The sequence below is a fragment of the Bipolaris zeicola genome, assembly GCF_000523435.1.
Source record: "Bipolaris zeicola 26-R-13 unplaced genomic scaffold scaffold_11, whole genome shotgun sequence".
NCBI classification, from domain to species: Eukaryota; Fungi; Ascomycota; class Dothideomycetes; order Pleosporales; family Pleosporaceae; genus Bipolaris; species Bipolaris zeicola.
In genome coordinates, this window is record NW_006912060.1 from 65,911 (window position 1) to 93,310 (window position 27,400).

Sequence of the window (27,400 nt, forward strand, 5' to 3'; positions counted from 1 at the left end):
TCTTTCATGTCATGGCCACGCCCAGTGGTGTCATCAACGCGTCACCCTTCACACGTCCATCCTGTAACGTGAAGGGCATCCACCAACGTCAACTGACTCTGGACGCTAGAATCTTCCTACCTGTCACTTTGGAAGCCTGTGTAAAGAAGAAAGTCATGGTGGTGATGAGGAGGTGGAGCCGAGACGTCGCTGAAACCCCACGCGTGTGGGACAGAACTTTTGGCGAACACCAACCCCAGCTCTGCTCCCGATATGGGGATATTACTATGCATTAAGCAAATGTCGATCAGTTTGAACCTGATTCGGTTCCTTAGGCATGCGCATATAGGTCGGTCGGCCAATTTAAACAAGATTTTTAATGTTCCGAGTGTCTTGGACGTTGGAGCGGATGCTTGGCTGTCGATTCATGTCGGTCAATAAATAGTGCGTCGACCCTGCACCAAGGCAGAAGTATAATCCTGTCTTGTTTTTCTGTCTGGAGTGTTATTGCACTGCAAGCGCATATATGGTCCCAGGAAAAAAGAAGAGTAACTGCAAAGGTGGTTCAAAGGTCATGAGGTTGAGATTTTGCCGAATGCCATCCCTATGTACACATCATTTACTACACACCTGGTGTTCCTCTCAATCCCTCCCCTTTAGCAATAGAAACTTCATCTAAAAGCATAAAATGGTAGTCCCTATAGTCGCGAATTGCCCCTGTCTCCGAAAACGCCTGCAAATGCCTGCAATGGCAGCTGGCCCCAAGCGGAGTAGGAACGAATGCCAGTCGTCAGCGTATGCGTTTCGCTTCCATCTCCTTACTTGGGTCTGCACATGAGAATATCCTGTGAATTACAATTCATCTAGAAGAACCAAACAATCTACTCATCATCCGAGTCCGTGTCAGTATCAGTCTCGCTCTCGGATTCCACATCTCCCTCGGTGTCACTGCCACTGGAGTCATCGGCTGCTGATCTCCGCTTCTTGATTGGCGCACCACCAGTCTTCATTTGACGCATCTGGCCAGCAATGGAATCTATTAAATGTCAGTCATCATATTCAGGTTGCCTGGATATGAGAAAAAAACGTACCTTCTTCTGGCTCGCTGATCTCTTCCTCCTCGTCGACCTGTTCGGCTTTGCTGGCGTCCTCGACAACCAGCGTAACTTCCATCTTGGTGTCCATGCCAACATAGCTATCGCAGATCAAGTGCATAACAAAGGTGTAACTACCAGGCTGTGGAGGGGCACCGAATTGCATCTTGAGGGTTTGTACGTTGAATGTAGGCTTACCACTCTCATCGAGAATAGGCTTGTCAAATGTCGAAAACGTGAATGGGGGCACTGCGATGCGTCCTTGCTTGCTGTCTGCAAGAAACACGTGCCATCTTGGTGCGTGATCCCGGGCGTAGTATGGAGCGTGTGCTAGAGGTGGCTGAATGGGCTTATCGCCAGAGTTGTCGTTCTTGCGTCCTGTAATCGCCGCAACATCGCCTTCCGCAGGATCAACATCGAGGAGATCTTTCGGGTTGACCTCAGGAATTTCGGTGGCGCCTGAAGGAATGAAACGACCCTTAAGTACGAACTGAACTAAGCTGCTGGGTGTAACAAATCGCTCACCAACGACCTTGAAGAATGCCTTCTCGAGATGAAATAGAGGAATCTGCGAGGCTACGGACATGGCTGTGCTGTATTGTTCTTGGGAGAGGAGGCCGGACTTTACGATGCGCGCTTTGCGTTGAGCATCTGGGATTTGCATGAACTCTTGAATGGTAAGATGTGTCCTCGACCGCTCGGCCTCAGCCGCATCTGCAACAGCAGGTGTGAAGTAAGGCAATTGTTCCAGTGGGGAGGATCCTGGTCGTAGAGCTTGAATGATATTCTGGGATGTCCTGTATGCTGATAGTACGGCCGTGGTGTTGCCATACGCGAGGGCAATGGCGGCATAGGCTTCGTTCAAACGGAATGCGATAGGTGCGACGGCGAACTTTTCCTCGTTTAGGGTATCATCCTCGAGTTCAACACGGCCAAGATATGCCCATAGCAAGGTTAGAACCTTGCGTCTTCGGCTGTCCTCCAAATCGTCGAGCTTTTGGCGGTCCTTTAGCGTGAGTGTTTGTGGAATGAGCGAGCCGGAGTTCTCAGAAAGAACCTTCTGCTCCAACTTGGATAGGCCGTTTTCTGCTTTTTGTCCAGTAAGGAGTTCGTTAAACTCTTCTCCACTGCTTAGCGCATAGATGACACCCGTCTCGCCCTGGTCGTTGTCGTAGTCGCGGAAGATCTTGCCCGCACTTGCGACCAAGACCTTTTCTTTTGTCAACCTCTGGGTTCCATACCACCACTTGCCAACCGTGTAGGGAAGAATGACACCGAGCGCGAGCGCATAGATCAACAAGACGTACTTGCCAGCTCCCTCGGTAACTAGCCACTGTGGGAGCGCAATGCCGATGCTGAAGCTCTGTTTGCCGTCGGGGTGACCGTATGTCAGGAAGTTGTTGCGAATTTCCTCGTCAGTGAGAGCTTTGAAGGCCTTGGTGACATCGACCCAGTGGTCGTTGATGGTTTGCAGCGTAATGTTCTTCTCGGGGTCCTCGCGGGCTTTGTCAGGATGCAAAGAAAGAGAGAGTTTTCGGTAATGCCTCTTGATCGCCTTCTCATCTGCACTCTGTGTTGTGAGTCAGTATGATTGTTCACGAGTCAAAGCGATAGGCAGAACGCTCTTACCCTTGATACGCCGAGAACTGCATATGGGTCCCAAATGTCAGGCGTCGTCCTTGCAGTGACTAGGATGAGGTAGACCATTGCGGCATTCAGAGCCCAACCGCCCACCATGACGAGACCACGCTTGATCCTCCTTTCCATGCGCTTCTGCTTCTTTCGCTGTCCTTGGATGAGATCTGCATGTTCGGGGGTGAAGTCTGACTCTATGCGCGCTCCAGTGTTCTCGAGTTCTATGAACATAGTCAGTATGGCGATATTGAAATACAACCAAGATGCGCACCTTTGCTGGGTCTCAGAAATGATATTGTGGTGGGGACGGTGACGAGTGTGGTGACAGTGAGGATGAAGTAGGGGAAGAACTGGCCCTGCAAACTTGTTAGAGGCGAATTATTTTGTGTGCGCATCCAAGCCCTACCTGCTCATCGTAATTGTAGTCGGTGCCGGACATATTTAATGTCTGTCCCTAGGGACAAGTGGAGATGTTGCGAGAGAGCGAATAGAAGAAATAGCGGGGTAGCCTCGAGTTTGGGAAGCAGTAGAAAGAGAGAGAGGGTGTGTCCTAGGCCTGTGGCATTACGAAAAAAGCGTGGGCGGGGCGTACGAAATAAAGTCGTGGCCACTTATTGAAGTTGTTCCGACCACTGTGTTCTTTCCCGCCGCACCACGACACATGGCCGCCGCGATTACGCTTGGCTAAGCAGGGGTCGTGCCGTCACGTGCCAGCGCGCCGTCGCATTTACGTCACGACGAAATCAACCCTCGAGGACATAGATGTTTTATTTGGGAAGGGGAGAATGGTCACTTTAGTAGGATAGAAAAAGATGGGATTGCGGGTGACGCGACGTGCCAGAAACCTAAATTCAGAGAATATGACAAGGCATGGTTCGGTTGCAGTTGACAATTGACTGCAACCTGTCCAGAAGTGCAAAAGTCGACTAAACACATATGTCATTAGATTTAGTCCACGCACATCACGTCTGTCACGGCAAATGTGATACCAATTAAACTGGATAAGATGTATGCTATGCTAGGTGCATGTATTCTCCACGCTCAATACCCCGACTTGAATATTTCATGTCAATCATTCCCAGTAATGCGCCGGTGCAACGCCGAAAGTGTACAAGATGGCATACTATACTGCCTTCTCTTCCTAGCCAAGACATAAGAGCCAACAGCTGCTCGAGGAAAGATACAAGGCTTCGACACATTTACGTGTCTGGCTTTTGTGTTCAACAGAAACATCAGACGACCTACGCTGCAACCTCTGCTGACTCTGCCGCAACTGAGCCGTTTGCGCCGTTCTGCGAAGGGCTCTGTATTCCTGCATCTAGCGGTGCGGCATGCAGTGCGGGCTTTTCAACACCCTTCATCTTTCCACTTCTTCGCTTCTCAAGGGCAGCCTTCACCCAGTCTGCAACTTCTTGGTCTTCTACCACTTCAATAGCCTGGGCTGGTCCCTTGTCCCCAGCCGCTTGATCTGGGGTAGCTTCCTGCGCAGCCGCGACCTCTTCTTCATCTTCTTCTGTGATGGTGTCAGGCTTGGCAAGAGGGGCGAGCCATGCGTGCTGGAGCAGCATTGCGTAGGTTGGTCGCAGGTTGGGGATCTTGTTCAGACAGCCCCGTACAAAGTTCTTGGCCGCATCAGAGTATCCTTCGTCAGGTAGGTCCGGTGGGTCACCATCGACGATAGCCTAAAGAAAGTCAGTAATCGGCCTGCCAGAAAGAAAGGCGTTTTGTAATGCTTACACTAAGCTGACTGAAAATATTGTTGTACGTCTCGGGTGGATAAGGATATTGTCCAAGCGCGCATTCGATAATGGTCAGTCCCAGACTCCAGATGTCACTTTGCACACTGTATGTACCACCTCCAGGGTTGGCACCTGCTTGCGCAATTCCGCCCGAGGATATTCTCTCTGGTGCCATGTAACTCTGGCATCCGATGTTGGTCTTGGCAATACTGGCGACGAGGTTGCCGCTCACACCAAAGTCACAAATCTTGATGGCGCCCCTGGTGTTCATAAGAATGTTGGTAGGCTTGACATCGCGGTGGATGATGTTGTGTTCATCCTTCAATGATTTCAGGCCCATGGTTGTTGCCAGAGTGATTTTCCTTAGCACGCCTTCTGGTACACCATCAGCGTAGAGTTTGTCTATGGATCCACCGTCCATGAACTCCATGCAAATATACACGGCCCCTTCTTGGAAGAAGGCACCGTAGAAGTCGACAATGTAAGGCGATCTGCAGCGATGGAGGACATCCAGCTCCATGATGATGGTAGCAAACTTTGAGTCTTCGAGTTCCAGTCTCATTTCCTTCATTGCCATGACGATGCCCGTGCCTGCAGCGGGCTTTGCGCTCGAAGGACTCGATTCCTCGTCAAAGTTTTTGCGAGATGGTGAGCCTAGCGCAGCCTTGTTTCCGGCGAGGCCCTGGCCTGGCTTTCGCATTCGGGGTCTGCTATGCCTGACCTTGTATACTGTGCCATAATTACCCTTGCCAAGCTCGTCGAGCGTGTCGACTTCATCAAGTGAGATGTTGAAGGTGGATCCGCTGGCAAACTGTACACCCTCTGAGTTGAGGATAGCCTTGCCCGCAAACTTCAAGCTTCCAGTCTTGGTGTCGATGTACTGCGAAAACTGGTCGAATTGGGTTTCTTGCTTGTGCGGTTGCGCGTCGTTTTGGGCCTTGTCACCGCCATTCATCATGCCCAGGGTCAGGCCAGGCTTCTTCCTGCCAGCAGGAGGAGCAGCAGGGCTAGTGCCAGGCAGTCCGCCCGGGAGCTGCATACCGCGTCGCTCAGCCATGGACTTTTTGGGTTCGGGCATGCGGCCCGGAATAGCAGGCGCCGACTGAAAGTTAGTCGTCGGTGGTCTTGCAGGCATCCGGAAGTTAGGGGGGACGCCGCCGAGATTTCCGCCTGGAGACATTGGGTTGCGGTTGTCGAGAGATGGGCCTGGGCTCTGAGGCGCAGGCCCTCTCCCCGGCAAGCCAGTGGGCGGGGCGCCCTTGCGCCCCAGATGTACTGCTTGTATTCTTGCAAGGATATCTTGGGAGACATTCAGGCCACTGCCTCTGCTGGAGATGGTGGGCGGGTTTGCGGGGCGGGGATTTCTGGCGGCATTGATGTTGCCGAGGGGCGTGGAGGAAGATGTCATGTTGGTAGTTGCGGTGGCCGAGGAGGCTTTTCGCGGGGCGGGGCGTTCGGCGGAGGGGTCTTCAGGCAGCGAGGCATCGGCAGTAGGACTAGAGGGCACAGGCGAGGGAGAGGGGCTGTCGAAGACGGTGTCGGAATCGACTTCGACGTCGGGAGTGGAGGGATTGGAGTCTGCCATAGCGAAGGGGTGACGAGTGTCACAGGCCTGAATTGGCGGGGTACGTGAGGGTGGAGGAGGGAGCAAACGAGGGTGGAGGGAATAGTGATGCGGGTGCAAGGGAGAAGTAGTAGAATGGGTAGCTGCGACTGCAGCGCGAGAAGGGATGTGGCGGCGATGCCGGGGGAGGACGAGGATAGTGAAGGTGTGGTGGTTGTGGGTTGTAGCGTGCAAGTTCGCGCGCTGTGACGTGATGGTGCAGAGACCAAGATGGCGCCAGTGTGGAGGCTCTAGTGCACGCACCCACGAGAGCACGGGAGAGCTGAGAGGAGACTGGCAGGTGGGCTGCAGATACGGAGATGTTTGCATGGGATTTGGCATGGTCAAAAATGCGTGTGCTAAACATGCATATCTGGTTTTACGTGTATGCATACGTTGATATAACCATGTTTACTTGCACATGTCCATACACGTGCATACTCACACATGATGGTACGTAGCGGGAGTGCGTACTTGGAGAGGCAAACGGCACGCGCCGAGACACTTTGCTGGCCAGGCAATATTGCGGACAGGCGACTCAGAAGGATGCCCTGACTGATTATCGGATGGGCAGTAAGCAGGAGGAAAAGTGTAGCGTGCAGAGCCCACCAAGTTCAGACAAAGGGCCGATGAGCGCGCCCAGGGCCCGATGATGGGTGCGCAGGGCCGACGCGCCCAGACGTCTGGAGCGGCGGCGGGCGGAATTGCATGTGTGGCGCAGCGACAGTGCTGGATGGGGGCGTAAGTAGTCTAGTAGGTCGATAGCTACGCTACGTACACGGCCGGATTGCTATCTCCATGGATGCAGGCGTAGTGGCAGTTGGCAGAGGCAGCTGGTTGGCCAGGCGGCGTGCATCTTCTCTTCGCCATGGCCTCCGACTGCGCACGCCATGGCCGCCGGCGCCATGTTTCTGCAGCATGCAGGGCCCCGACACGTCCCAAACACGCCCAAACACGCTTGCCCACGCTCGTTCGGTTGGACCTGCACTCGGGCGGGCTGAGAGCGGGCGCCCGGCCGTGACGTCCTGGTCGCTGTGGTAGCGCGTCCGGCAGCCAAGACAGCCTGCGCTTCAAGATATACCTGGACCGTTTCCGCCTCCATTCCATTGATTGCTGCCTCGACACCACACGCTGCTTCACCATGTCCTTCTTCTCCGCGCCCACGGCCTTGCGCCTGCGCTCCTTCTCCCCTTCCTCCTCTCCCTTTGTCGCCCTCGCCTCTCAGTCCCAAGACTCCCTCACCGGCGCCATGTTCACCTCGCTCGAGAATGCGCATCCCTCGCATCCCGACTTTGCCAATTTGGCCCTCCTCGTCTTCGAGGCCGTCATGGAGGTCGTCTGTGTGAGCGCCCCGGGCTATGTTGTCGCTCGAATGGGCCAATTCGACGCAGAGAGCCAAAAGTTTCTTGCAAACCTCAACACCCAATTGTTCACGCCCTGCCTCAGTGAGTGACGGCCCTCCTTATCTACGCCCACTCGACCTGACCCTCGGCCTCGTAGTCTTCACCAAGCTCGCCTCTCAATTGACGGCTGAGAAGTTGGCTGAGCTTGCAGTCATTCCCGTCATTTTTGTCGTTCAGACACTCATATCTTACATTGCCGCCCTTGCCGTCTCACGCATGTTCAAATTCAACAAAAGGGCCTCCAACTTTGTCGTCGCCATGGCAGTACGTCTAACTTTGAATCCGCTGTAATCCGGCGCAAACTTACAAGTCTTAGGTTTTTGGTAACTCCAACTCGCTGCCCATCTCTCTCGTCATCTCTCTCTCCAAAACACTCCGCGGCCTGCACTGGGACAGAATACCAGGCGATAACGACAACGAAGTCGGTGCCCGCGGTATCCTCTACCTCCTCATCTTCCAGCAGCTCGGTCAGCTCGTGCGGTGGACTTGGGGCTTCAACGTGCTCTTGGCCCCCGCTAGCGCTTACAAGGACGATGAAGGAAGAGACCATGCGCTCGAGAGCGGAGAGTACAGTGACGACGAGACGCAGCGCCTGCTCGACGACTCGCATTCCGACTACGAATCTGGAAATATCACGAGCTACGCCACCTCTGCCGACTGCAGCGATTCAGACTCGGATTCTATTTTCAACCGTGGCCAGGCTCAAGCGGCGGCCCTATTCATTACACCCACCAATGGCAACGCAACAGTTCCCGGAGCTGGCGACATGAGCGGGAACCCCAAGGGCACTTTCGCAAACGGACACCTCAATGGCGTGCTCGCAGCTCACAAGAAACAACAAGACACGCCCAAGGGCATCAAGGGTATGCCCACGCGAGCTCGACTGGCACTCCAACGCTCGGCGACTTCCGTATCCGTGTCAACGACACGCGCTGGCAACCGCGTCTTCAACAGCTTGCCCAAGGGGCTCCAAGGACCCCTGTCCAAGATCGGTTCGGGCTTGTCCAAGTTCGCCAGGGGTGTGTGGGACTTTATGAACCCTCCCCTCTGGGCCATGCTGATTGCCATCTTCGTCGCCTCTATTCCATCGCTACAACGCTTGTTCTTCACCCCTGGAACATTCATCAACACGTCGGTTACGCGCGCTGTAAATCAAAGCGGACAAGTGGCTGTGCCCCTGATTCTGGTTGTGCTGGGCGCCAATCTTGCCCGCAACACGCTACCAAAGGAGGACCAAAACTCAATCGAGGACCCCAGCGTAGAGAGGAAGTTGGTCATTGCCTCACTTATCAGCCGCATGCTCATCCCAACGCTTCTCATGGCACCAATGCTGGCCCTGACTGCCAAGTATGTGCCCGTCAGCATCCTCGACGACCCGATTTTCATTATTGTCTGCTTCCTTCTCAGCGGCGCACCCAGCGCGCTTCAACTTGCGCAGATCTGCCAGATCAACAATGTGTACATGGGCGCCATGTCGCGGATCCTGTTTCAGAGCTACGTGGTATGGATTCTACCATCGACTCTACTATTGGTCATGCTTGCATTGGAAACAGTGGAATGGGCAACATGAACGAGCAGAGCGGGACACCAAACAGGTGCAGGCGCCAGGTTGCGCATGTGGCACTAGCAAGGAAATTGTATACACCTACACGTACTTGAGTGCATGGCGAAAAAACAGGGATATTGTGTTTGTTACAGCGCGGCGTTTTGGAGTTTGGCGTTTGACTACGCGTTGTGACGTAAGTAGGCCTTGGATAGGCCTCTGCAGGGCTCCGTCGCCACGTCCAAAAGCGGCTTGCATGTGGATTGCAAAGCTGCACTTGCACTGTACGAGTATTTTACTAGTTAGATTTGTTGTTCATTACCACAAGAGAAGATGGCACGGAGGCTTGGCCACGTGTGCACTACGTACTGAATTTCGTCACATTCCACAATGCAGGTTTTCTGTCCACTGGTGTTTTGCTTGCTTATCTCGTTGTGGTTTGGCTGTTTGTACACTGCCAGGCCCACCTCCGCCACACATGGAACCTCTTGTCAAAGCAGCGCGCAGCAAGAGGGGCGCCGGGATGTACCTTGGGCTTGCCATGGCCATGACGCCCCGAGTCACAATGGGTTCGACGCGTGTTTTGGTGGTTTCTCTGCATCCCCGTCGCTGTCTTGTATGCCATGACGCTGCTTTCCCAGCTGATCCTGACCGCCAATCAGCTTGGCACGTGGACCCCTTACTCGCGTATTCTGTCCTGCCTGCCCTGGCCTGGGTATCGATAACGCTCACACACAACCGCCCGCCCACCAAGCGGCCCAATCCTCCTGCCACCATTTAGGAGCGGCTGTTGTCACAGACTCTCACGCCTCGGGAACAGGGTTCCCAACACTTTTGCTATCTCTCTCGCCGATCCGGCTTACTTACCTAGCCGGACTGCTCCAGACTCCCCTCGAGCATTACCAGACCATGGCCTCTTCTTCCAATTGGCAGGCCCAGCAGCCCGCTGGCCCACAGTCAAGCGACTCTCTAGCCCTCTCGCGCAACAACACTTTGGACGACGGTACATCGCCGCGCTCAAGCAAAGGTTAGTCAATCTGTCTCTTGTTTCCTGGTTGCACGCAAACTCTATCACTTTGTTACATTGCACGTATGGCGGGGTACGGGCTTTGGGTGGTACTTGGTTCATGTGCAACAATCATTCCGCGGTCTTGAAGACGCCTAGGCTTTAGGCTTTCCGTAACCCACGTGTGGCTGTATTCTAGCTCCTCAGGTAGCCTACTTGAAATCGAAGACGCCTGGGAACAGAGACTGTATTCCCTTTTGTACAGATTCTGCGCTTTGCAAGCAATTCAGATCCAGCGCAGTTGCTTACTATACATCTGCAGTCGTATCCTTTCCCGATGACAGCACAATTTCCCCATTGATCATCGGCAAGAACAAGGAGCTCGACCAAAAAGACTACTTGGATCTTGACAAGCCTCCCAGGCACTTTCCAGCAAGTGTCAGTAAAAAGCGCCTGTCCGGCCGTCCTTCCTATGAACGCGAGGGGTCATCCAAATCTGGAGTGGTCGACGCCAGCACTGCCTTGACCTCGCTACTTCCAGAAGGCTCAGTTGATGCCGCTTCCCATAGCCACCAAGCCCATGAGAACCTGTTGAAACAGGTAGGCACCTGGCTCAAGCAGGAGCGAAGCCGGCGCCATGCACGAAGGGCAAGACGCAAGGCTGCCAAAGCGGGTGTCATTGACCATGAGTCTGAGAGCGCCACAGCAGAAGCACTCGAGAAGTCCATCTCTCATCACAGGAGCGACTCTGACTCCTCCCATGGCGAGGATGCACTCACTCAACTGGCACAAATTCTCGAAAGGAACATGAGCTTGAAGCTTTCCGAAGCCAAGAAGAGGCATCACATGCACAGGTCGTCCATTGGCTTGAAGCGACACTCTGCAATTTCTCTTGATTCGGACTACTTTGAGTCGGTAGATCAGCTCGTCCCTAGTTGTGAAGCCACTTTGGACAATTCAAAGACCATGGCATACAACGTCGACGAGCCTGGAGCCGAGTCCACCGTTGATGTAGCGGACAAGGAGAAAGAGGCTTGGTCCAAATTTCGAGCTGAAATTCTTCGTCTTACCCACACGTTGAAATTGAAGGGATGGAGGAAGGTGCCCAGCGAGCTGAGCAACGAAATCAACGTACAAAGATTGAGCGGTGCGCTTACAAACGCCGTTTACGTCGTCTCTCCTCCTAAGAATCTACCGGCTCCCGAGCAGAGCGAAGATGGTCCACCAAAGCCCAGAAATCCTCCACCGTAAGTGTTGTTGCAGGCCACTCCGCATTTTTCTAACATCTTTGTTTTCAGTAAGCTCCTACTTCGTATCTATGGTCCACAGGTAGAACACCTGATCGACCGAGAGTCGGAATTACAGATCTTGACGCGACTTGCCCGCAAACGTATTGGCCCACGCTTGCTCGGTACTTTTGGCAATGGTCGATTTGAAGAGTTCCTGCATGCCCAACCACTTACTTCCAAGGAGCTACGTAACCCAGAAACCTCGGTGCAAATAGCAAAGCGTATGCGAGAACTTCACGAGGGTATTGATCTGCTGAAGAAAGAGCGAGAGGCTGGTCCGTTTGTTTGGCAAAACTGGGACAAGTGGGTCAATCGCTGCGAACATATTGTGACCTGGTTGGATCAACAGGTCCGCGAGAGCAGCCAGGGCCTCTCCAGAGCCTCTTCGGATAAATGGAAGAAGCGAGGATATGTGTGCGGCGCCGAATGGCCCGTGTTCAAGCAAATGATATACAAGTACCGGAAGTGGCTAGAAGATCAGTATGGCGGTCTTGATAAGATCAACGAGCGCATGATCTTTGCCCATAATGATGTGAGTCGCAACGCGAAGCGGAAATGGTATAATCTAATTCGATTACAGACCCAGTATGGAAATATCCTTCGCATGATGCCAGAAGGCGAGTCGCCACTGATGCTACCGGCAAATCAGCACAAGCAGCTGGTGGTTATCGATTTCGAGTATGCAAACGCCAATCTTCCTGGGTTGGAATTTGCCAATCACTTCGTAAGCTTCATCCGTTTCGTCAACTCTTATTCAGCGCCCGATGGGCATGGCCATGATCTAAGGACAAGCTGACATGATGTTCCAGACGGAATGGACGTACAACTACCACGATACAGAAGCTCCTTGGCGTTGTAACACTAAGTATTATCCAACAATCGAAGAGCAGCATCGTTTTATCCGGGCGTACTTGATGCACAACCCCTCGTACAAGGCCAGTGGCGGATACACATCCAATCCTCCTACACCACACCTCGGACCGCTTCCCTCTTCCGGTAGCACGACTGCCCTGGCAGCAACAGCCGCCCCAAGCAGCATCTCCGCCTTTATGCTCGACTCACGAGCTCCTCCAGGCGAAAAGTATCAAGAGCAGGAAGCCCAGTACGAGCGACAGATTGAAGAGGAAACACGCCGCCTCCTGGCAGAAACCAAACTCTGGCGTCTCGCCAACTCGGCCATGTGGGTTGCCTGGGGCATAGTCCAAGCACACATCCCGGGCCTCCCTGACTTTGACGAGGAGAGCGGAGACAATAAGACGAGCGACAACCCAAGCGCAGAGGCAGCAACGCTAGACAGCGCAACTGCCGAGCTGGAAGCCACAGCTAAAGCAGAGCAAAAGAGCACGGGGACAGTGAGTGAAGAAACGGCGGCAAAGATTCAGGCGCAGGCGCAGATGGAAGATAAGGCTGACCTTTTCAAGCCGCAGGACGAGGAGGAATTCGATTACTTGCAGTATGCTAATGACCGGGCCATGTTTGTCTGGGGGGATGCCCTTAGGATGGGTATTGTGAGTCAGAGCGAGTTGCCTGAGGAGTTGCTGCAGAGGATTAAGCTTGTAGAGTATTGAGATATGGGTGGATGTGTATGGGGTGGAAGGAGATGATGGATGACTCATGATGGTATGAACAGGAAATGTACGGATGTGACGAGTTGATGGAAAGAAATGACATGAGGTATGTCATGCACGTAGTAGCATATTTAAAAAAAAAACTCCAAGAAACCACTAGTATACCCAAGCTCATTAACAATCCCCACATATTCAACCGTTCTTCTTTCTTTCAAAAAAAAAATAACGAACAAGTCATACCATTTATTTCCATAGCCATACGCCCCGACTGTGATCCCTCACCCTCGCACAACGCCCTACAGTAAAGAAAAATAAAATCATTCCCCCTTACCTCAAACTCAACTCAAATCCATCTTATCTCCCTCTTCCACCTCCCCTTCCTTCTCCATCTTGTTCCCCGGAAACAAGCCCTCCAACCCCCTAACTTCCTCGCCCCTAACCCTCGTCCCACCAACCTCCCACGCGCCCTCGACCCCATCCGTAGTATCCACCCCACGCCGCTCCAGCACGCGTTTAGACTGGGCTTCGATGTAGAGGCGACGCTGGGCACTGCGGTCTTGTGATGTATCTTGCGCTCCTGCTGTGGAGGATGAAGAGGTAGAGGAGGCGAGATGGGGTTTTAGGGATGCGACGAGTTGGCGGAGGTAGGGGAGTTGTGTTGTTGTGAATGTGGTGTGGGTGGTTAGTGGTGGAGATGTTGTTGTTGTTGCGGCTTTATCGCTTGTCTGGGGGGTGGTTTGGATGCCTAGGGCTTGGGCTGCAGGGGTTGAGGAGAGGAAGGCGAAGGGTGCGGTGGTGGTGGTGTCGGTGTTGCTTGAGGTTTCTGTAGCTGAGGTTGTTGAGCTGCGTGTTTCGCGCTTTGGCAGCGTGGAAGAAGAAGAAGATGGAGGACTGAGGAGGGATTTTAGGCGCGCGATTTGGGCTTCGTTGCGGGTTTTTTCTGCGATTAGGGCGGCATGGAGAGTGCGTGTTTCGAGGAGTTTGCGGCGGAGGGTGTAGAGGGATTCGGGCGTTAGGCTGGTGTCTTTGGAGGGGGGTTGGATGTTCTGGTGATTTTTTTTTTGTATGTTAGATTTCCCAACTCCTTGATGGTGTATAAAGAAGGAAATACATACTTCGTAATGTCCTAATCTGACCCAATCTCCTAGTCCTTCATCCTCGCCTTTCCCTCTTCCAAGCGCAAACACATTTCTCAGCGTCCAAATCTCCAATTTGTCAAAGTTCTTGTCTACCGCATTTTCCATGAGTGTCTCGAGTTTCAAGACTCCTTCTTCGATTTCCAGTCGCGCCTCAGGATATACATTGTTTCCGTCTTCATCTTTCTGCGGTGTGCGACCTTGCGAGGCGTAGAGGTCTGCGAAGCCGAGTAGGGCTGGGTCCGCGGATGAGAGGCCAGTTTCGAAGGAGTCGGTGCAGCGGTATAGGACTTCGTTGACAGCGTTGATAATGTCGTCGATTAGGGACTGGAAGATTTACACCGTCAGATCATTGTCTCATACCATGCGCCGTATGCGCCCGTTTTTTTTCTCTTTGGCATTCATGACTTTAGGAATTGGGAAACATGCATCCCCGCCAAACATTTGCTCAAATCCACACTATCACCACCTTTCACTGCGGGATCACACATACAATCGGAGGCCAAGTAAAGTGCTCGGTAAGGAGCATATTCTCCTGCTGCTTTGCGCTCGCCATCTTGTCCCTTGTCCCTGTCGCCGTTCGCGTTGCTGCTGTTGTCGCAAATGCCCACCGGGATGTTTTGCGACACGCGCCGAGAGGGGACGTGTGTTTACCCCAACGGGCGTCTGACGATAGACCAGGGTCACACACGCGCTAGGCGGGCCTCGCTAAAGCCGCTTCGTTTGGAACCCTTGCGTGCGGAAGACTGCGAGCCGGCAGGTGAGACGTGAGGGGGAAATGATGATTTCGGAGACAGCGGTTATTATTCCCGAATACTACTATATGTTTTGATCATCCATCTCGAACAAACGGAAACAAGATGCGTAATGATTGCTGACAAGTGAGGAATGCATACTTGCAGTTGATTGCTTACAGCCTATTCAACTATCGTGATACGCAATACAGTGCCTCTAGCACCACCTCTTCCAATCCTATATAATACAACGCAACCACATGTCTAGCACGAGACATTTGTCTAGTGCATACTACAACATGGCGCTCTCCCCGTGATGATAATGATGACGACGACGACGACGAACCGTGGCTCTCAAGCCACCGCTCAAGTACAAGCCTTCCCTGCCACCCTCCCGAAGCTGCACGTGCAGACATTGTGGTATACAGATTTGTTCTTATGCTAAGCGCGCAAGACAAACAATACTTTTCCGTGGGCGCGCGGAAACCAAACAAAAAGGAAAGATGGGAGAATAATTGGTAATCCAAGATAACAAAAGAACACACATAACGCCAATAAGTCCGGAATGAGACCTAGAGTAAACCCTTCTCTCCATGCGTCATGTCGCTGTCGTAAATGCGGTAGATGTGAAGCAAAAGACAAAACCACCGCCATTATTGCATCCCTCACCAACACGGCGGAACTCGATATCTATACAAAGACGTTCCTGTCCAAGAACGTCAAAGACGAGGCCGCCTCAGTACTGTCGCTGCTGTTCACGGAATCGGCGCTCTTCTTCCGCCCGGCGGGCCTTCTTCTCCCGCTCCAGCTTGATCTTGTGGGCCTCTGTTCCATCGTCCATGAGCGATTCCTTGAACCAAGGGTGTTGCAGAGCCTCCTTGGCCGTGATTCGCTTCTTGGGATCATACACGAAGATGCGTCGTAGTAGATCGAGGAATTGCCTGTTGAAGTCGGTGTGGGCAGGGATGGTTTCCTGTACACGTTAGTCGTCGTCAAGTCATGCATTGTGGCTGGACGTACGGGGAGCTTCTTCATCGCCTTGACATATTTCTTGGACGCTTTGTTGGTCTCGGCATTGGGGTAGTCGAGCTTGTAGTTCTTAAAATATCTCGCAGCACTAGTCATGTCAGCAAAGAAACTTTCTTCAGCACAGCGCATGTATCTACTTACGAGCTTGCCGAGTTGCGTGATGATCCACGGTCTTGCTTATAGACTGCTCGCACGATATCCCGGTCAATCTTGCCGCTGCAGACGGCTTCCATCATGGCCAGATGCTCAAGGTTATCGTGCGTCTGGAACAAGGCGTCGCCAGTGAAGAACTCGACCAGGATGCATCCGATACTCCAAATGTCGCAGGGGAAGCTCCAGCCTAGGTTGAGAATAATCTCTGGCGCACGGTAGTGACGGGTTGACACAACAGACGAATGGTACTCGTCGTTAAAGGTGGCCGATCCAAAGTCGATGAGTCTGATTTCCGGGTCAAGAAGGACCTTGCGATGTCGTGCGGTCCTGTTGACCGTGGTAGACGATGATGGTACAGTTCTATTGTACGTGAAAGTCTGGTAGTTGTTGTTGACAAGCAAGATGTTTTCTGGCTTCAAGTCCGTGTGGATCAGGTTAAGATCATGTAGAAAGGCGACGCTGGTGAAAAGCTGCTTGGCGAATTTCTGGATGTGAGAGCTGGGGAATGGCACAAAGCCGTTGGACTTGAGAAAGTCAAACACACTTTGGCCATAGAGGTCAGTAACAATGCAGATATGGTTTCGGTAGTCGAAGCAATCTCGCAGGTGTATGCATCGGTTAATGTTGTGCTTATCGTTGGAAGCCAGTGTCGACAATACTCGCAGTTCGATACGGCTGGCGTCTCGGTATTTGGGCACTGATCTGATGACTTTGATGGCGCAGTTTGTGCCTTTTCGCCTATCATAGGCCTGAACGACTTTGCCAAACGTGCCCTGGCCGAGCAGCTTTGTGATTTGATCTATTGGTCAGGTGTTAGCATCCACAGTAACACATGGCGGTGTGGGAGCAACGTACATCGCTCGGTGAGGTCGGCATCTGGGACTACAATGTAGTGGCCGTCTTCGTCGTCGACCTTTTGATCCTTGTTGTATGATTTCTGAGTCGCGTCAGTATCTGGTGTTCTGAAACAAGAGGCGGGCATGTGTGTGTGTGTGTGTGTGTGACTTACGTCTTGGATGACCTGGACATAAACATCTTTGGCCTTGATGACTGGGTTGGGCGGTGGCTGGTAGAGGCTAAAAGGGTCGTCATGTTGGTCTAGCTCTCGTCGCTTGGCCTGCTTTGCTTCGTCCTGGACTACGGCGCGTGTGCGCTTCCGTTTCTGACCAGCGGCTGTGGTGTCGTGGGGCGAGATGTTGTGGCCATTGCTGACCTGGGAGCCGAGCGAAGTGGGCGCAGTGGTGTTGAGGGCAGAGGTTGTCCTGTCGGTGGATAGCGAGTGGTTGGGCGAGTCGTAGTAGGGCGTCTGGGTAGTCGAGTACGAGGTATGCTGGTTGTAGACGGGGTCGTAGGCCGTCGACGCGGTTGTTTTGCGCTTCTTGTCTGCATGGCGCGCCGACGAGTTTGCGGCAGCGTGTGCAGCATCGTCATCATCGTCGTCGTCGTCGATAACAATGACCTCTCTGGGGATGCCGTTCTTGTAAAAATCGGCCCAGTCCGGGTTCCGGCGTCGATGAGCCGAGCCGGCGTCGGTCGCGCTCATGTCGATCGGGGCTGGGTGAGGGATGGGGGGCAGCTGGGGGGGTTGTCTGTTGTGGGCAGTTGCAGTTGCAGATGCAGCGGTTCGGCGCAGGTCAGAGGTCGAGGAGCCGCTAGCGTAGCCGTTGTAGAGCGAATTGCCTATCCGACCAGAGCCGTTGGCAACCTGGGCATTGGAGATGTTTGGCTGGTAAGCGTGGTGGTGCGAATAAAACTGATGATGGGGCGGGAGTGTGGCCGTGGCGGTGGAGGGTGTAGACATGGTTGGGCCGTCGTCCCGGGGCATTCGAGAAGCGACGTCGTGACGCTGCTTTCGCTCTGCGCAGCCTAGCGGGTCAAGCACGTCGACGAGGCTGCTGGACGGCGCAGGGCAGCCGTGGATGCGAGCACTGCGAGGCGAGCAGCGGGAGCGACGAGGGCGAGACGGGCGACCAGGAGGCAGCACAGATGGCGATGCACTCGAGGGCGCGGGCGTGGTGTTGTTGGTGGTGGTGGGTGTGGGTGTGGGTGCGGGTGCTATGGCGGCAGGCCTGGCCAGTCGAGGGCGCTCTCTCTCTCTGGCTCAGAGTCTCCGGGGGTGCGGAGAAGAAAGGGCCTTCACGTCGGTTGAAGGGTGTGCGTGAGCCAGAGCGGCGTCAGCTGGGCGGGCTAGGATGGGTGTGTGGTGTGGTGGCAGCAGAGGGCGAAGGGCGAGGCACAAAGGCTGTAGTCACACATGCCCGAACAAAAGGCAGAAAAGCGTCGTGGTCGCCAGACGGAGGGCAGCCAAGGTCGAGATGACACTTGCGGAGTCTGTGGTGAGAAGCCGGGCCTGTGCGGTCCACTTGGTCGTCATTCGCTTTCGCGGCACGCCAGCGACCGTCTCTCTTTCGCGTCTCGCGCCACTCTCGAGCCAGGCCAGGACGACGGCCTGGGCAGGTCAGAGTTTGAGCTTGCGACTCTACAAGGAATAGCCCGAAGAGGAGGGGGGGCACCCAGTCATCTGCTGCTCTGCCCATCCATCCACGAGCCATCCATGAATGAATCCATCCATCTACACATAAACACAATTCCGGCTCCGTCTCCGTCTCGAAACCGTCGCACACGTCCAGATGCCCAGCCCACAGGAGACGGAGAAGAAGCCGTGCGGCTCTCTACCCCATCTAGAGTACCTTGGCTATCTAATGCCCTACCTACTAATTCCTGGCTTCCTACTTTGATGCAGCAATTCGGCCCAAAAGACACCGCTTGTCTGCTCCTATGACGCCGCCAGAGTGAAGCGGTATGCGCGCAACATGGTCACGAGAAACAAACGGTCCTGCGCCCATCCAGCATGTCATCTGCTTGTCCAACCAGCCTTACCTTGCAGCCAAGTTCGTCTTTTGTTGAGAATAGGCGTCTGCACATAATTCTTTAGGCCCGATGATGTCCCCCACGATGACCCTGGGGGAGCGACTTGTCGAATGCGTTCGCCCGTCGTCGTCGGTGTCGTCGTCGTATATATAGTAGTAAGTTATATAACTATGTAGCTCCAATATATACACTTTACCATGTGCCCCGATTTGGCTGCTGTCGCTTCCGCTCTTATGCCTGAATACGAGCGCGGTCCCTGCCGCAGCTCGACTAACGCTAAAACACCCTTTTCTGACCATGACACATTTTCCTCCTTCTTCTTCTCGCTCTGCTATCCGCTGCTACATACATACATACACACATCCACCCATTGATCCAGGAACGGAACTGCTCCCTCACTACATGTGCCTGAGTATAGGCTGAGGTGAGACCTGCTGCAGCATGCCCCATCGGTATCGCTTGGCTCAGCCATTACTCAGCCCACCCACTGCTCGCCTCACGGTTGCTGCACTCCACTCTGCTACTGCACCCAATAACGTCATCGTCCAACGTCTGCCCTTCGCCCTCCACCACTCCTGCGCTTCTGCTCCCACTCCCCAAAGCCCGTCCAAGCGCTCCCGGCTCAATAGCCCATGGCCCTCCATTCTGTCCATCCGCTGCCTGTCAGCCGCCTTGACGCGCCCTCTTGTGCGCCTCCTTGTTGCGTCCTAGCGCTGGTATAGCCGCCAAGGCTGAGTCGTGGGTGACTTTCTGCATTCATGGCGGCGGCGCAATTGCCTCTCGGCACGTGCCAGACACATCACCCATTGGTGGATATCAAGACCGAACATCGCTTGCATTGCCCCAGTCTACTAGGTCTACATTCAAAAGCCGTGCACTCCACTTCGCATTGCTTCCCACCATGCCAAAGCTGATCAATCTTTTGGCTATCTACCCGTGTCCAAATTGATAACAAGACATACTCAGACAAAAAAAGTCATTAAACGAGCGTGCCGACAGAGCCCTGACTCGCAAAAAGAACAATCTATCCTCCTCCACGTACTGGAGTACGGTACGATACAGTACGCTCTTAATCCATAGTCAGACAGCCCCCATTCGAGACACCATGTTCAAACAGCCGATCCCATGCAAATTTTTCTGGCAACTGCCCGTCCATCATTCCAGACCAGATACTAGCCATGGCAGCCGCCATGGAAAACAGACATGAAGGAAATTCGTGCATCATCATTCGTAGTGACCCAACCAAATATATACCGCTCGACCATAGCAACAGTCGACTACAACTTGGGCGGGCTGTTAATGTCTTCGAAAAAATCAAAAATCAGCTTGCCCACGCTCTCAACAATCGTGTCGACATCGCTGTCCGTAATGTTGAAGGGTGGGGCAATAATGATGTGGTCTCCGCGCTCGCCATCAACGGTGCCGGACCCTGGGTAAACGTAGACATTGTATCCGTCTCTCAGCCCTGTACACACAAATCAGCATTCTACAATGCCCCAATAGCAACTCAGGGAAAACCTACCTTGCTCGTGAATTCTCCACGCTATGGCTGCCTCCGGGTCAAATGGCGCCTTGGTCTTTTTGTCGCGTACAAATTCAATCTGCAACACTCAGCTCAGCTTCGCCAGCACTTGAACATTTTGCCAAACTTACCCCTCGGAAAAGACCTGCTCCACGTATGTTTCCGACGTTAGCATGATCGCCAAGACGCGCCACCAACTTCTTCATTAGCTTGTCCCCTTTATCCTTGACATTCTCCACAAGATGGTCCTGGTGCACAATCTTCTGCACCGCCAGACCGGCGGCACATGCCGCTGGGAAGTTCTGGAACGTGTGCCCATGAGCAAAACAGCTACTTCCGAGGGTGTCGACGATATCTGCACTAACAAGCAGTGCCGAAACTGCTGCATAGCCCCCCGCAAGCGCTTTGCCCACCAGCTGAATATCTGGAACCACCCCCTCCTCTTGCCAAGCATGCATGTAGCCCGTACGTCCCATGCCACACATGATTTCGTCCAGTATGAAGAGTACATTGTACTTTTTACACACCTTCTTCATGGCCGTTAGGTAGCCAGGCAATGCTGGAACGCAGCCAAGTGCCTGCGTAACAATGTCAGTCATCAGAGCCGCCATACCAAGTATCAAACCCCCAGTGCACAACTCACCGCACCCACAACTGGCTCCATAAAAAAGCCCGCCACCGTGTCCGCACCAAGCTCGCAAATCTTGCTCTCGAGCTCTTCTGCCAACCGCTTCACATACTCATCTGCAGTCTCCCCGTTCCTCATGTCTCGATATGGGTTGCATGGAGAAACAAACTGCGTGTTGTCGGGCAGAATCTGCTTGTACATGTCTTTCCGCCCCTTGTGCCCACTGACTTCAAGAGCACCCAACGTCGCTCCGTGATATGATCGATCACGAGCAATAAACCACCGTCGGCCAGACTGGCCCTCTTGCTTCAACTTGGAGTGGTACTGATATGCCAGTTTCTTAGCCGCTTCGGTAGCCTCAGAGCCTGCCTCATGTTAGCTTGTTGGTTCTAATGTCCATCCAACTCACATTACCTGAATTGTAAAAGGCCACCTCAGCCATCTCATCGCCTGTCGATTCGACAAGATAGTCTGCAAACTCCCACGCTGCCTCTGTGTCGAAGCTCATAGAAGCTGCGTATGCGACTCCCGTTTCTTCTTGTCTCTTGATTGCCTCATGAACTCGCTTGTCGCCATGGCCAATGTTGGACACTCCAGCCCCACCAGAAGCATCAAACAACTTCCAGGTCTTGGTGCCATCGGTGACTGATAGCCAGCTTCCTTTCGCACTCGTGAGCCAGAGTGGAACACTCCTCACACTGCGTTTGAGAAGTGGACTCCGGCGGTTCTGACGTTTCCACGAAGCCGCCATTACTGGAGTGCAATTGTCCGTTGATGGTGAAGCGCTGTTAACAGACACTGTGCAGGAACTGCTACTTTCATCGAGCAACAGGGCTGGCGCCATGATATAGATATGTTTCTGACGAAGAGTTGAGTGGATTGACACAATGAATCAGAAGCGGAACTAACGAATCTTGAGAACCGGAGCGGGTTACCTTGAACTTTATACCACCGAGGCTATTCATGGAACCACAATGCGACATGACCGGTAAAGCTTCTTTTGGAAGCAGAAAGTCTACCACGTAATCAGGGCCCAGGTCACTAGGACCATAGTTTGCAAAGTCGGCAACCCGAATCCAGTTTGATATTCCGAGCCGCGCGGGAGGACTAGAGTCGGGGCATTTTTCCCCGATAAATGGCTTTGGCTTATGACTAGCTGAAAAGTTGAAAGAAGCTTGCGCATGCGTTGCGCTGGGAAAGTCATGGGCTTATTCATTCTCGCGGAAACTCAACGGTCAATTGCTTACCAGAGGTATACCCGGCCGACCAATCACCTCTGGCTGTGGCACTCTTGCATACAGCATGTGGTTTCCAACGTTATCAAACGACTGTTAGCCCTGTGTCATGGACAATTTTGTGTGTAAGACCAGAGTAGGGCGGCACAGTTGCAGCCATGTCAGGGCAAAGCGCCGGACGCTCCGAGGACAGGCACAATGGCTGCACACATAGCGGAACCTGTGGCCATGGATTATGCCCTGCTGCCAGGGCAGCCACAGAGGCATGTGGGAGGATGCAGCACCCGAACCAAGCAAAAGTAGCCTCGCGTTAGTTGGACCCAAATGCACACGATAATGCGCTGTTGCCACATGGTTATGTGGGGATTCCTAGAGACCCCTGTGTGGTAGCAGTAGGGTGAGCAAGGTTGCTGCTGCAACATCCGCATGCGTCTAGTAAGTGCCAGGGCGATCGGATCGGAATTAACCGTTTATCTTGTGTAACGAGACTAGAAGAGAACACTCCAACACAGTCAGCTTGAAACGATTGCCAAAAAAGGCACACAAGCATTGCCAATTGACAAGAGTGCTTCGTCATTGCAGACCAGAAGCAGAGGTACTCCAAAGTAGCCAAAGGCAAGACAAGCCTGGTGCATGCCGCTGCAGGCGCCTCCACAAGGGGCTGACCGGTGTCATGGATGGCTAGTGGCCTCGCGAATGCCTGGTGAGTTGACGTGACTGTGTGCGATGGCCAGACTGGAAGTTCTGGTAGGGGTGAATAACCGCAAGATGACACGAAGACACTAAGGTGAAGCATTCGACGACATCTTGGATACGGAGGCTGACCGTCGGTCAATGATTCGATGGAGGCATGCCAGGTGACGCCAATGCGTCTATACTCGTACGTCCGTAGTCGACCTGAAATAGTCGGACTCTACTCAGCTTGGAAGGTCCACGAGGAGCCGGGTGTACGGAGACTGGCTGCAAATCCGTGACACCAACACGACATGACGGTATGAGGCGGCGGGAAAAAAGCAAGCCTGCAGACGCCAGGGTTCGAGTTTGGGACAGCGATTGGGAGGGGGCTCTTGCAGCAGAGCATCCGCTAGCAAGTGAAGCGAAGGCGGCTTGGGGGTGGCGGCGAGGGCCACAGTCGTCAGGCCTTGCTATATTGGCAGGTAATCAATCGTGGCCACGACCCTGCAGCAAAGGCTTGGGCTTTTGCAAGTGCCAACATGCGGTGAAGGGCGAAAAAAATTCACTGGGCCCGTCAGTGTTGGCCGAGAGGTGCTAAAGGATTGGAGTTATCAATCAAGGGCCCGAGACGGAGACGGAGCAGGCCAGCACCCGGGCCGTAGCGCACAGAAGAACGAGAAGCCGACCCGGACCGGCAGTGCCTCGTTCGCTGCCAAGCCCGTCCCTCTAGCTTCCCCACATTCGTCCAACCGCCGCTGTGGCCGACATTCACCACCTTTGGTTGCCCATTGAAGTCGACGGGCTTACGTCAGGTGAGTGAGGCCGACGGCAACATGCCGTAGACGATGTACGAGATGTACGCACCCACACGACCTCTGACCCATGCACAGCGTCCACCAGAAAAGCACTGCCACAAGGCCCGACAAGATGAATCCCCGCGTTGAAGAGGTCAGCGACTCGGACAGCGAGCCGTCCGAGATGGACATTGACGACGTTCCCTATCTGATGAATGCGAGCAATGCGCCCAGCACCGGCAACACAACCATGATGCCGCCAGCCATGGCCTCGCAGATGCTGCAGCCCCAATCGCCCTCGATCAAGACGACGACGGACCGCGAAAAGTCAAAACACTACCAATGCCTGTACCCCATATACTTTGATATATCACGAAGTAGGGCGGAGGGTCGCCGTGTGGGCAAGGAGCTGGCTGTGGAAAACCCTCTTGCCCGGGAAATGGCAGACGCGGCAGCAGACCTTGGTTTGCGGACAGTCTTTGAGCCCGACAAGACCCACCCCAAGGACTGGAGCAACCCTGGTAGAGTGCGTGTTCTACTAAAGCACGAGGGTAAGAACATGCACCAGCAGATTAAAAATAAGCACCACCTCTACATCATCATCTCGCAAGCCCTCAAGGCGAACCCAACACAGAAGAACACTCCCTTCCGACTGCCAATTGCAGGTCTACCCATGCCCAAGGAGATGCCAGAACCAGCGATACCCAAGGGCTGGAAGATGAACAAGATTCTCCCCTTGCACTCTCCAGCCCTAACAGGAGGCGGTGTCAGCGAGAACTTTTTACAGGACATGATGGCCGAGATGACAGGCGAGGCAGGCGGCAGCGGGGCAAGTAGCGGGGCAGAGTCCAAAAAGAAGATAAAGGACAAAAAGAAAAAGTGAGCGACTAGCGGTGGAGGAGGTTGCCGCTCGCCCATTGTCGTGTCCATACCACTCCCAGGAAGCAGAGGACTGGTAAACTTTCTATGTCGTTGCTGCAGCCGTGCAGTCTTGAGGTTACCAAATCATGAGACAGGTACCTCGACGCACGTCTAGACAGGGTGCACAGCAGGATTTGCTAAAACCTGGTATTGTGGCGTCTGCAGAAAATCAATACCTACACTACTGCACTAATACCACGCTCTACGTTGAGTGAGACCATGACTTTGATCGACAGGACCACACAGTCGCTCATGTCGGCTACTGGGTTTGGGCTTGATCCCTCCCGTCTGCATGCATGCATTCCCTATCACGTGGGTGCAAGGTGTCGTGAGCCATAGCCCCGCAACCTCAACATCCAAGCTCAACCTCCAGTCCCGAACAGTCTGTCCGCGGGCCGATCGTCGCAGTTCCCGGTTAAAATTGACATGCATGCACCCCTGCTGACCATGCAGCATTATTTCTGAACGGCAATATCTCTAATTCGTCCACATTCGAATCATTTTCCGTATCTCACACGTCAATTTAGTATTTGTTCTTATCGAACCGGTCAAACAGCGGCCAATGCATGAAGAGTCAGACTGGGATTTGTTGACTTCGGAAATACACTGCGTCTGCTTCAATACGAGTGATTGTGGCCTGAACCTTTACGGCACCCTCACCAATGACCACCAGGCCGGGATAGACCTGAGTATTACCCACCGACTGTGGTTCTGAGCCATACCTCTCCAATCGTTGTCGTTGGCTTTCTCTGAATATTCAACATGTGCACCCTAATCGCATTCTAAAAACATTCGACGCATGCTGTCTTCTTTCTGATCACCCGTCGCAATATACATTACGTATTAGATTCACAAACAACACGTGAAAGAGAAGCTCTTTGTATCATATCCAAAGTGGTATCCAACAAGATATTTGTTTCCCGACTGCTCACATGTTCAGTGCTTATACTCTATGCTCCTTCCTATATTGTCAAGTGGTCAGGCCTCGCCCAGACTCTAGCTATGAACTGCGTTCCATGCTGCCAGCATCGGGCATGCCGTATTGCTTCCGCCTACTCTAGCTATTCATATATATGTTCGACCGTTGGGAATGCTGTGTCACACTGATTATCCAGTCAACTTCTTAATACCGTAAGCATGCTCGGATATTGCAGCATCCACAGTATCCGAATAGACCTTTGACGTCCAATGTCATGCTATGGAGTGATCGGGGGGGCGACTGCCGTGCCCTCGACTACCGATCATTACGACGACTATGAATTTGATTGGTATACACGAAACCAACATGTATCCTTGTCCATCGCGTATGTATCGCACGACTCTAACCAGGGCCTCGGCTCAGCTTCATTAAGAACTGGCCGATTCCCTTACGCAAACACCATCCGATTATCCAAACAAGGGTTCAAGTACCCTTGCGTCACCTTGCACAGTGAAGGTCGAACGTATGCTGGCGTAGTCTATTGAGCCAAGACCCTTGCGCTAGAAAGTACCGGTAGGCGATTTCCACTTTTGGTTAAACCGGACGCCCCATGCAGGATGAACACAAGACGGTTAGGCAGAATGCATTGTCCCTCACACGCACGCAAAACGTCTGCATGCACCAAAAATGTGTGACGTTATTTCCACTCCACGAGAGAAAAATGACCCATCACATGATTGCAATTGAATGCTCATTGGGAGAAGCAAGTCTATCGGACCGACTTGGAGAGCATAAGCAGGCATTGCTCGAAAACCTGCAGATCCCGAACGGTATTGGGTGAATCAACAAGTAGTGACTAGGCAAGTTTGTTTCAGATTAGGATGGTGCCATTCTACTGCAATTGCGCTTTCGGGATTCCGCCGCATCTTCCCCATTACAGCAGAGTTGGGGAATTTGATTCCTACGGATCGACGGAGGTGTGACAACCCAGGTGAAAGCGAATTCTCTCAAGCGGGATACTCATCCAAGAAACTAGACCACCTCTTTTGGTATCCACACCTGTGTACCCTAATTACTTGCAGAGGATAGCGAGATGATTTCATCCGCCCTTCGAGTACTAAAGGGGATTAGTGAATAGATACATTGGAGGTTCAAGACTATCCCGTCCTCTGTCCCAGTTTCTTTGGTCTCTCAGTCATCTGGTCTTTTGGAGTGGTGTGTTAGTCAAAAATACCCACTCTAAAGCCAAGTAACAACAACACCATAAGAGGAAGGAAATACGTATCGACACTGTAGGTTTGCATGGAAACGGCAATCCTAGTAGAAGCCAAGACTGGACAAGTACATGCGACTCACGTCATTGAGTCATGAAAGCCCGCTTGATCCGTCTTCTGCAGACTTGGGTGCATGTATGAATCGCAGTCGAAAACAAGACACTGCACGTTGGACTTGACACTGCCACACAGACTCATCTCCCTTCCTGTCCGGCACATCCAACCCCACATTCTACTTTGCTAACCCCTAAATAGGAAAAAAAAAGTAACACTCCCCTACACCCACACTACTACAATACCCCCTAGCCTAAACGCAAAGGAAGTAGGAAAAAAAGAGGTATAACTCGGCCCGAGCCAACCGCAAAAAGCACACCCCCAACCCTAGCGTATCCGTCCCACCCCCACCTCACCTCCCGCGAAAAATCCCCCTAGTACTCCACCAAAACGTACCCCTAGTCCACCCCATCAGCTCGCCCATATAGTCAAAAAAACATTCAAACTACGCAATTTCCCCCCCGGATCGCTGACATTTCTCGCTTATCCCTGTAGGTATATGCACGCATCTCCTTCCTCCCTCTTGCGCTTCTCTCTCCCGCTCCATGCAGCCCTAACACGCATGTAGTATGTATGTCGAATTGGGGGGGGGGGGG

At 53.1% G+C, this 27,400-nt stretch overlaps 8 protein-coding genes across 8 annotated transcripts; 2 read left to right on the top strand and 6 right to left on the bottom strand.

Moving 5' to 3' along the window:
- Nucleotides 1-860: 860 nt before the first annotated feature.
- On the bottom strand, nucleotides 861-3,147 carry COCCADRAFT_84812 (uncharacterized protein; the record flags this gene model as incomplete). The annotated part of the gene is made up of 5 exons (XM_007709781.1): nucleotides 861-1,015; nucleotides 1,071-2,643; nucleotides 2,703-2,929; nucleotides 2,980-3,064; nucleotides 3,115-3,147. 5 exons carry the CDS (start codon nucleotides 3,145-3,147, stop codon nucleotides 861-863), a joined length of 2,073 nt encoding a protein of 690 aa, XP_007707971.1.
- An 802-nt stretch (nucleotides 3,148-3,949) lies between these two features.
- Nucleotides 3,950-6,032, bottom strand: COCCADRAFT_84755 (uncharacterized protein; the record flags this gene model as incomplete). Its single annotated transcript, XM_007709782.1, has 2 exons — nucleotides 3,950-4,390; nucleotides 4,446-6,032. The coding sequence occupies 2 exons, from the start codon at nucleotides 6,030-6,032 to the stop codon at nucleotides 3,950-3,952; spliced, it is 2,028 nt and encodes a 675-aa protein (XP_007707972.1).
- Nucleotides 6,033-7,191: 1,159 nt separating this feature from the next.
- COCCADRAFT_84900 (uncharacterized protein) lies at nucleotides 7,192-12,859 on the top strand (the record flags this gene model as incomplete). The annotated part of the gene is made up of 8 exons (XM_007709783.1): nucleotides 7,192-7,495; nucleotides 7,551-7,717; nucleotides 7,770-8,951; nucleotides 9,894-10,023; nucleotides 10,325-11,249; nucleotides 11,301-11,823; nucleotides 11,872-12,015; nucleotides 12,101-12,859. The coding sequence occupies 8 exons, from the start codon at nucleotides 7,192-7,194 to the stop codon at nucleotides 12,857-12,859; spliced, it is 4,134 nt and encodes a 1,377-aa protein (XP_007707973.1).
- Nucleotides 12,860-13,197: 338 nt separating this feature from the next.
- Nucleotides 13,198-14,551, bottom strand: COCCADRAFT_1382 (uncharacterized protein; the record flags this gene model as incomplete). The annotated part of the gene is made up of 3 exons (XM_007709711.1): nucleotides 13,198-13,905; nucleotides 13,975-14,322; nucleotides 14,489-14,551. The coding sequence occupies 3 exons, from the start codon at nucleotides 14,549-14,551 to the stop codon at nucleotides 13,198-13,200; spliced, it is 1,119 nt and encodes a 372-aa protein (XP_007707901.1).
- Nucleotides 14,552-15,465: 914 nt separating this feature from the next.
- COCCADRAFT_1383 (uncharacterized protein) lies at nucleotides 15,466-17,712 on the bottom strand (the record flags this gene model as incomplete). The annotated part of the gene is made up of 5 exons (XM_007709712.1): nucleotides 15,466-15,702; nucleotides 15,750-15,846; nucleotides 15,900-16,710; nucleotides 16,767-16,848; nucleotides 16,921-17,712. 5 exons carry the CDS (start codon nucleotides 17,710-17,712, stop codon nucleotides 15,466-15,468), a joined length of 2,019 nt encoding a protein of 672 aa, XP_007707902.1.
- Nucleotides 17,713-18,787: 1,075 nt separating this feature from the next.
- Nucleotides 18,788-19,081, bottom strand: COCCADRAFT_84691 (uncharacterized protein; the record flags this gene model as incomplete). The annotated part of the gene is made up of 1 exon (XM_007709784.1): nucleotides 18,788-19,081. The coding sequence occupies one exon, from the start codon at nucleotides 19,079-19,081 to the stop codon at nucleotides 18,788-18,790; it is 294 nt and encodes a 97-aa protein (XP_007707974.1).
- A 978-nt stretch (nucleotides 19,082-20,059) lies between these two features.
- On the bottom strand, nucleotides 20,060-21,776 carry COCCADRAFT_84674 (uncharacterized protein; the record flags this gene model as incomplete). Its single annotated transcript, XM_007709785.1, has 5 exons — nucleotides 20,060-20,247; nucleotides 20,305-20,383; nucleotides 20,436-20,882; nucleotides 20,948-21,297; nucleotides 21,347-21,776. 5 exons carry the CDS (start codon nucleotides 21,774-21,776, stop codon nucleotides 20,060-20,062), a joined length of 1,494 nt encoding a protein of 497 aa, XP_007707975.1.
- Nucleotides 21,777-23,769: 1,993 nt separating this feature from the next.
- COCCADRAFT_33042 (uncharacterized protein) lies at nucleotides 23,770-24,519 on the top strand (the record flags this gene model as incomplete). Its single annotated transcript, XM_007709751.1, has 1 exon — nucleotides 23,770-24,519. One exon carries the CDS (start codon nucleotides 23,770-23,772, stop codon nucleotides 24,517-24,519), a length of 750 nt encoding a protein of 249 aa, XP_007707941.1.
- Nucleotides 24,520-27,400: the final 2,881 nt, after the last annotated feature.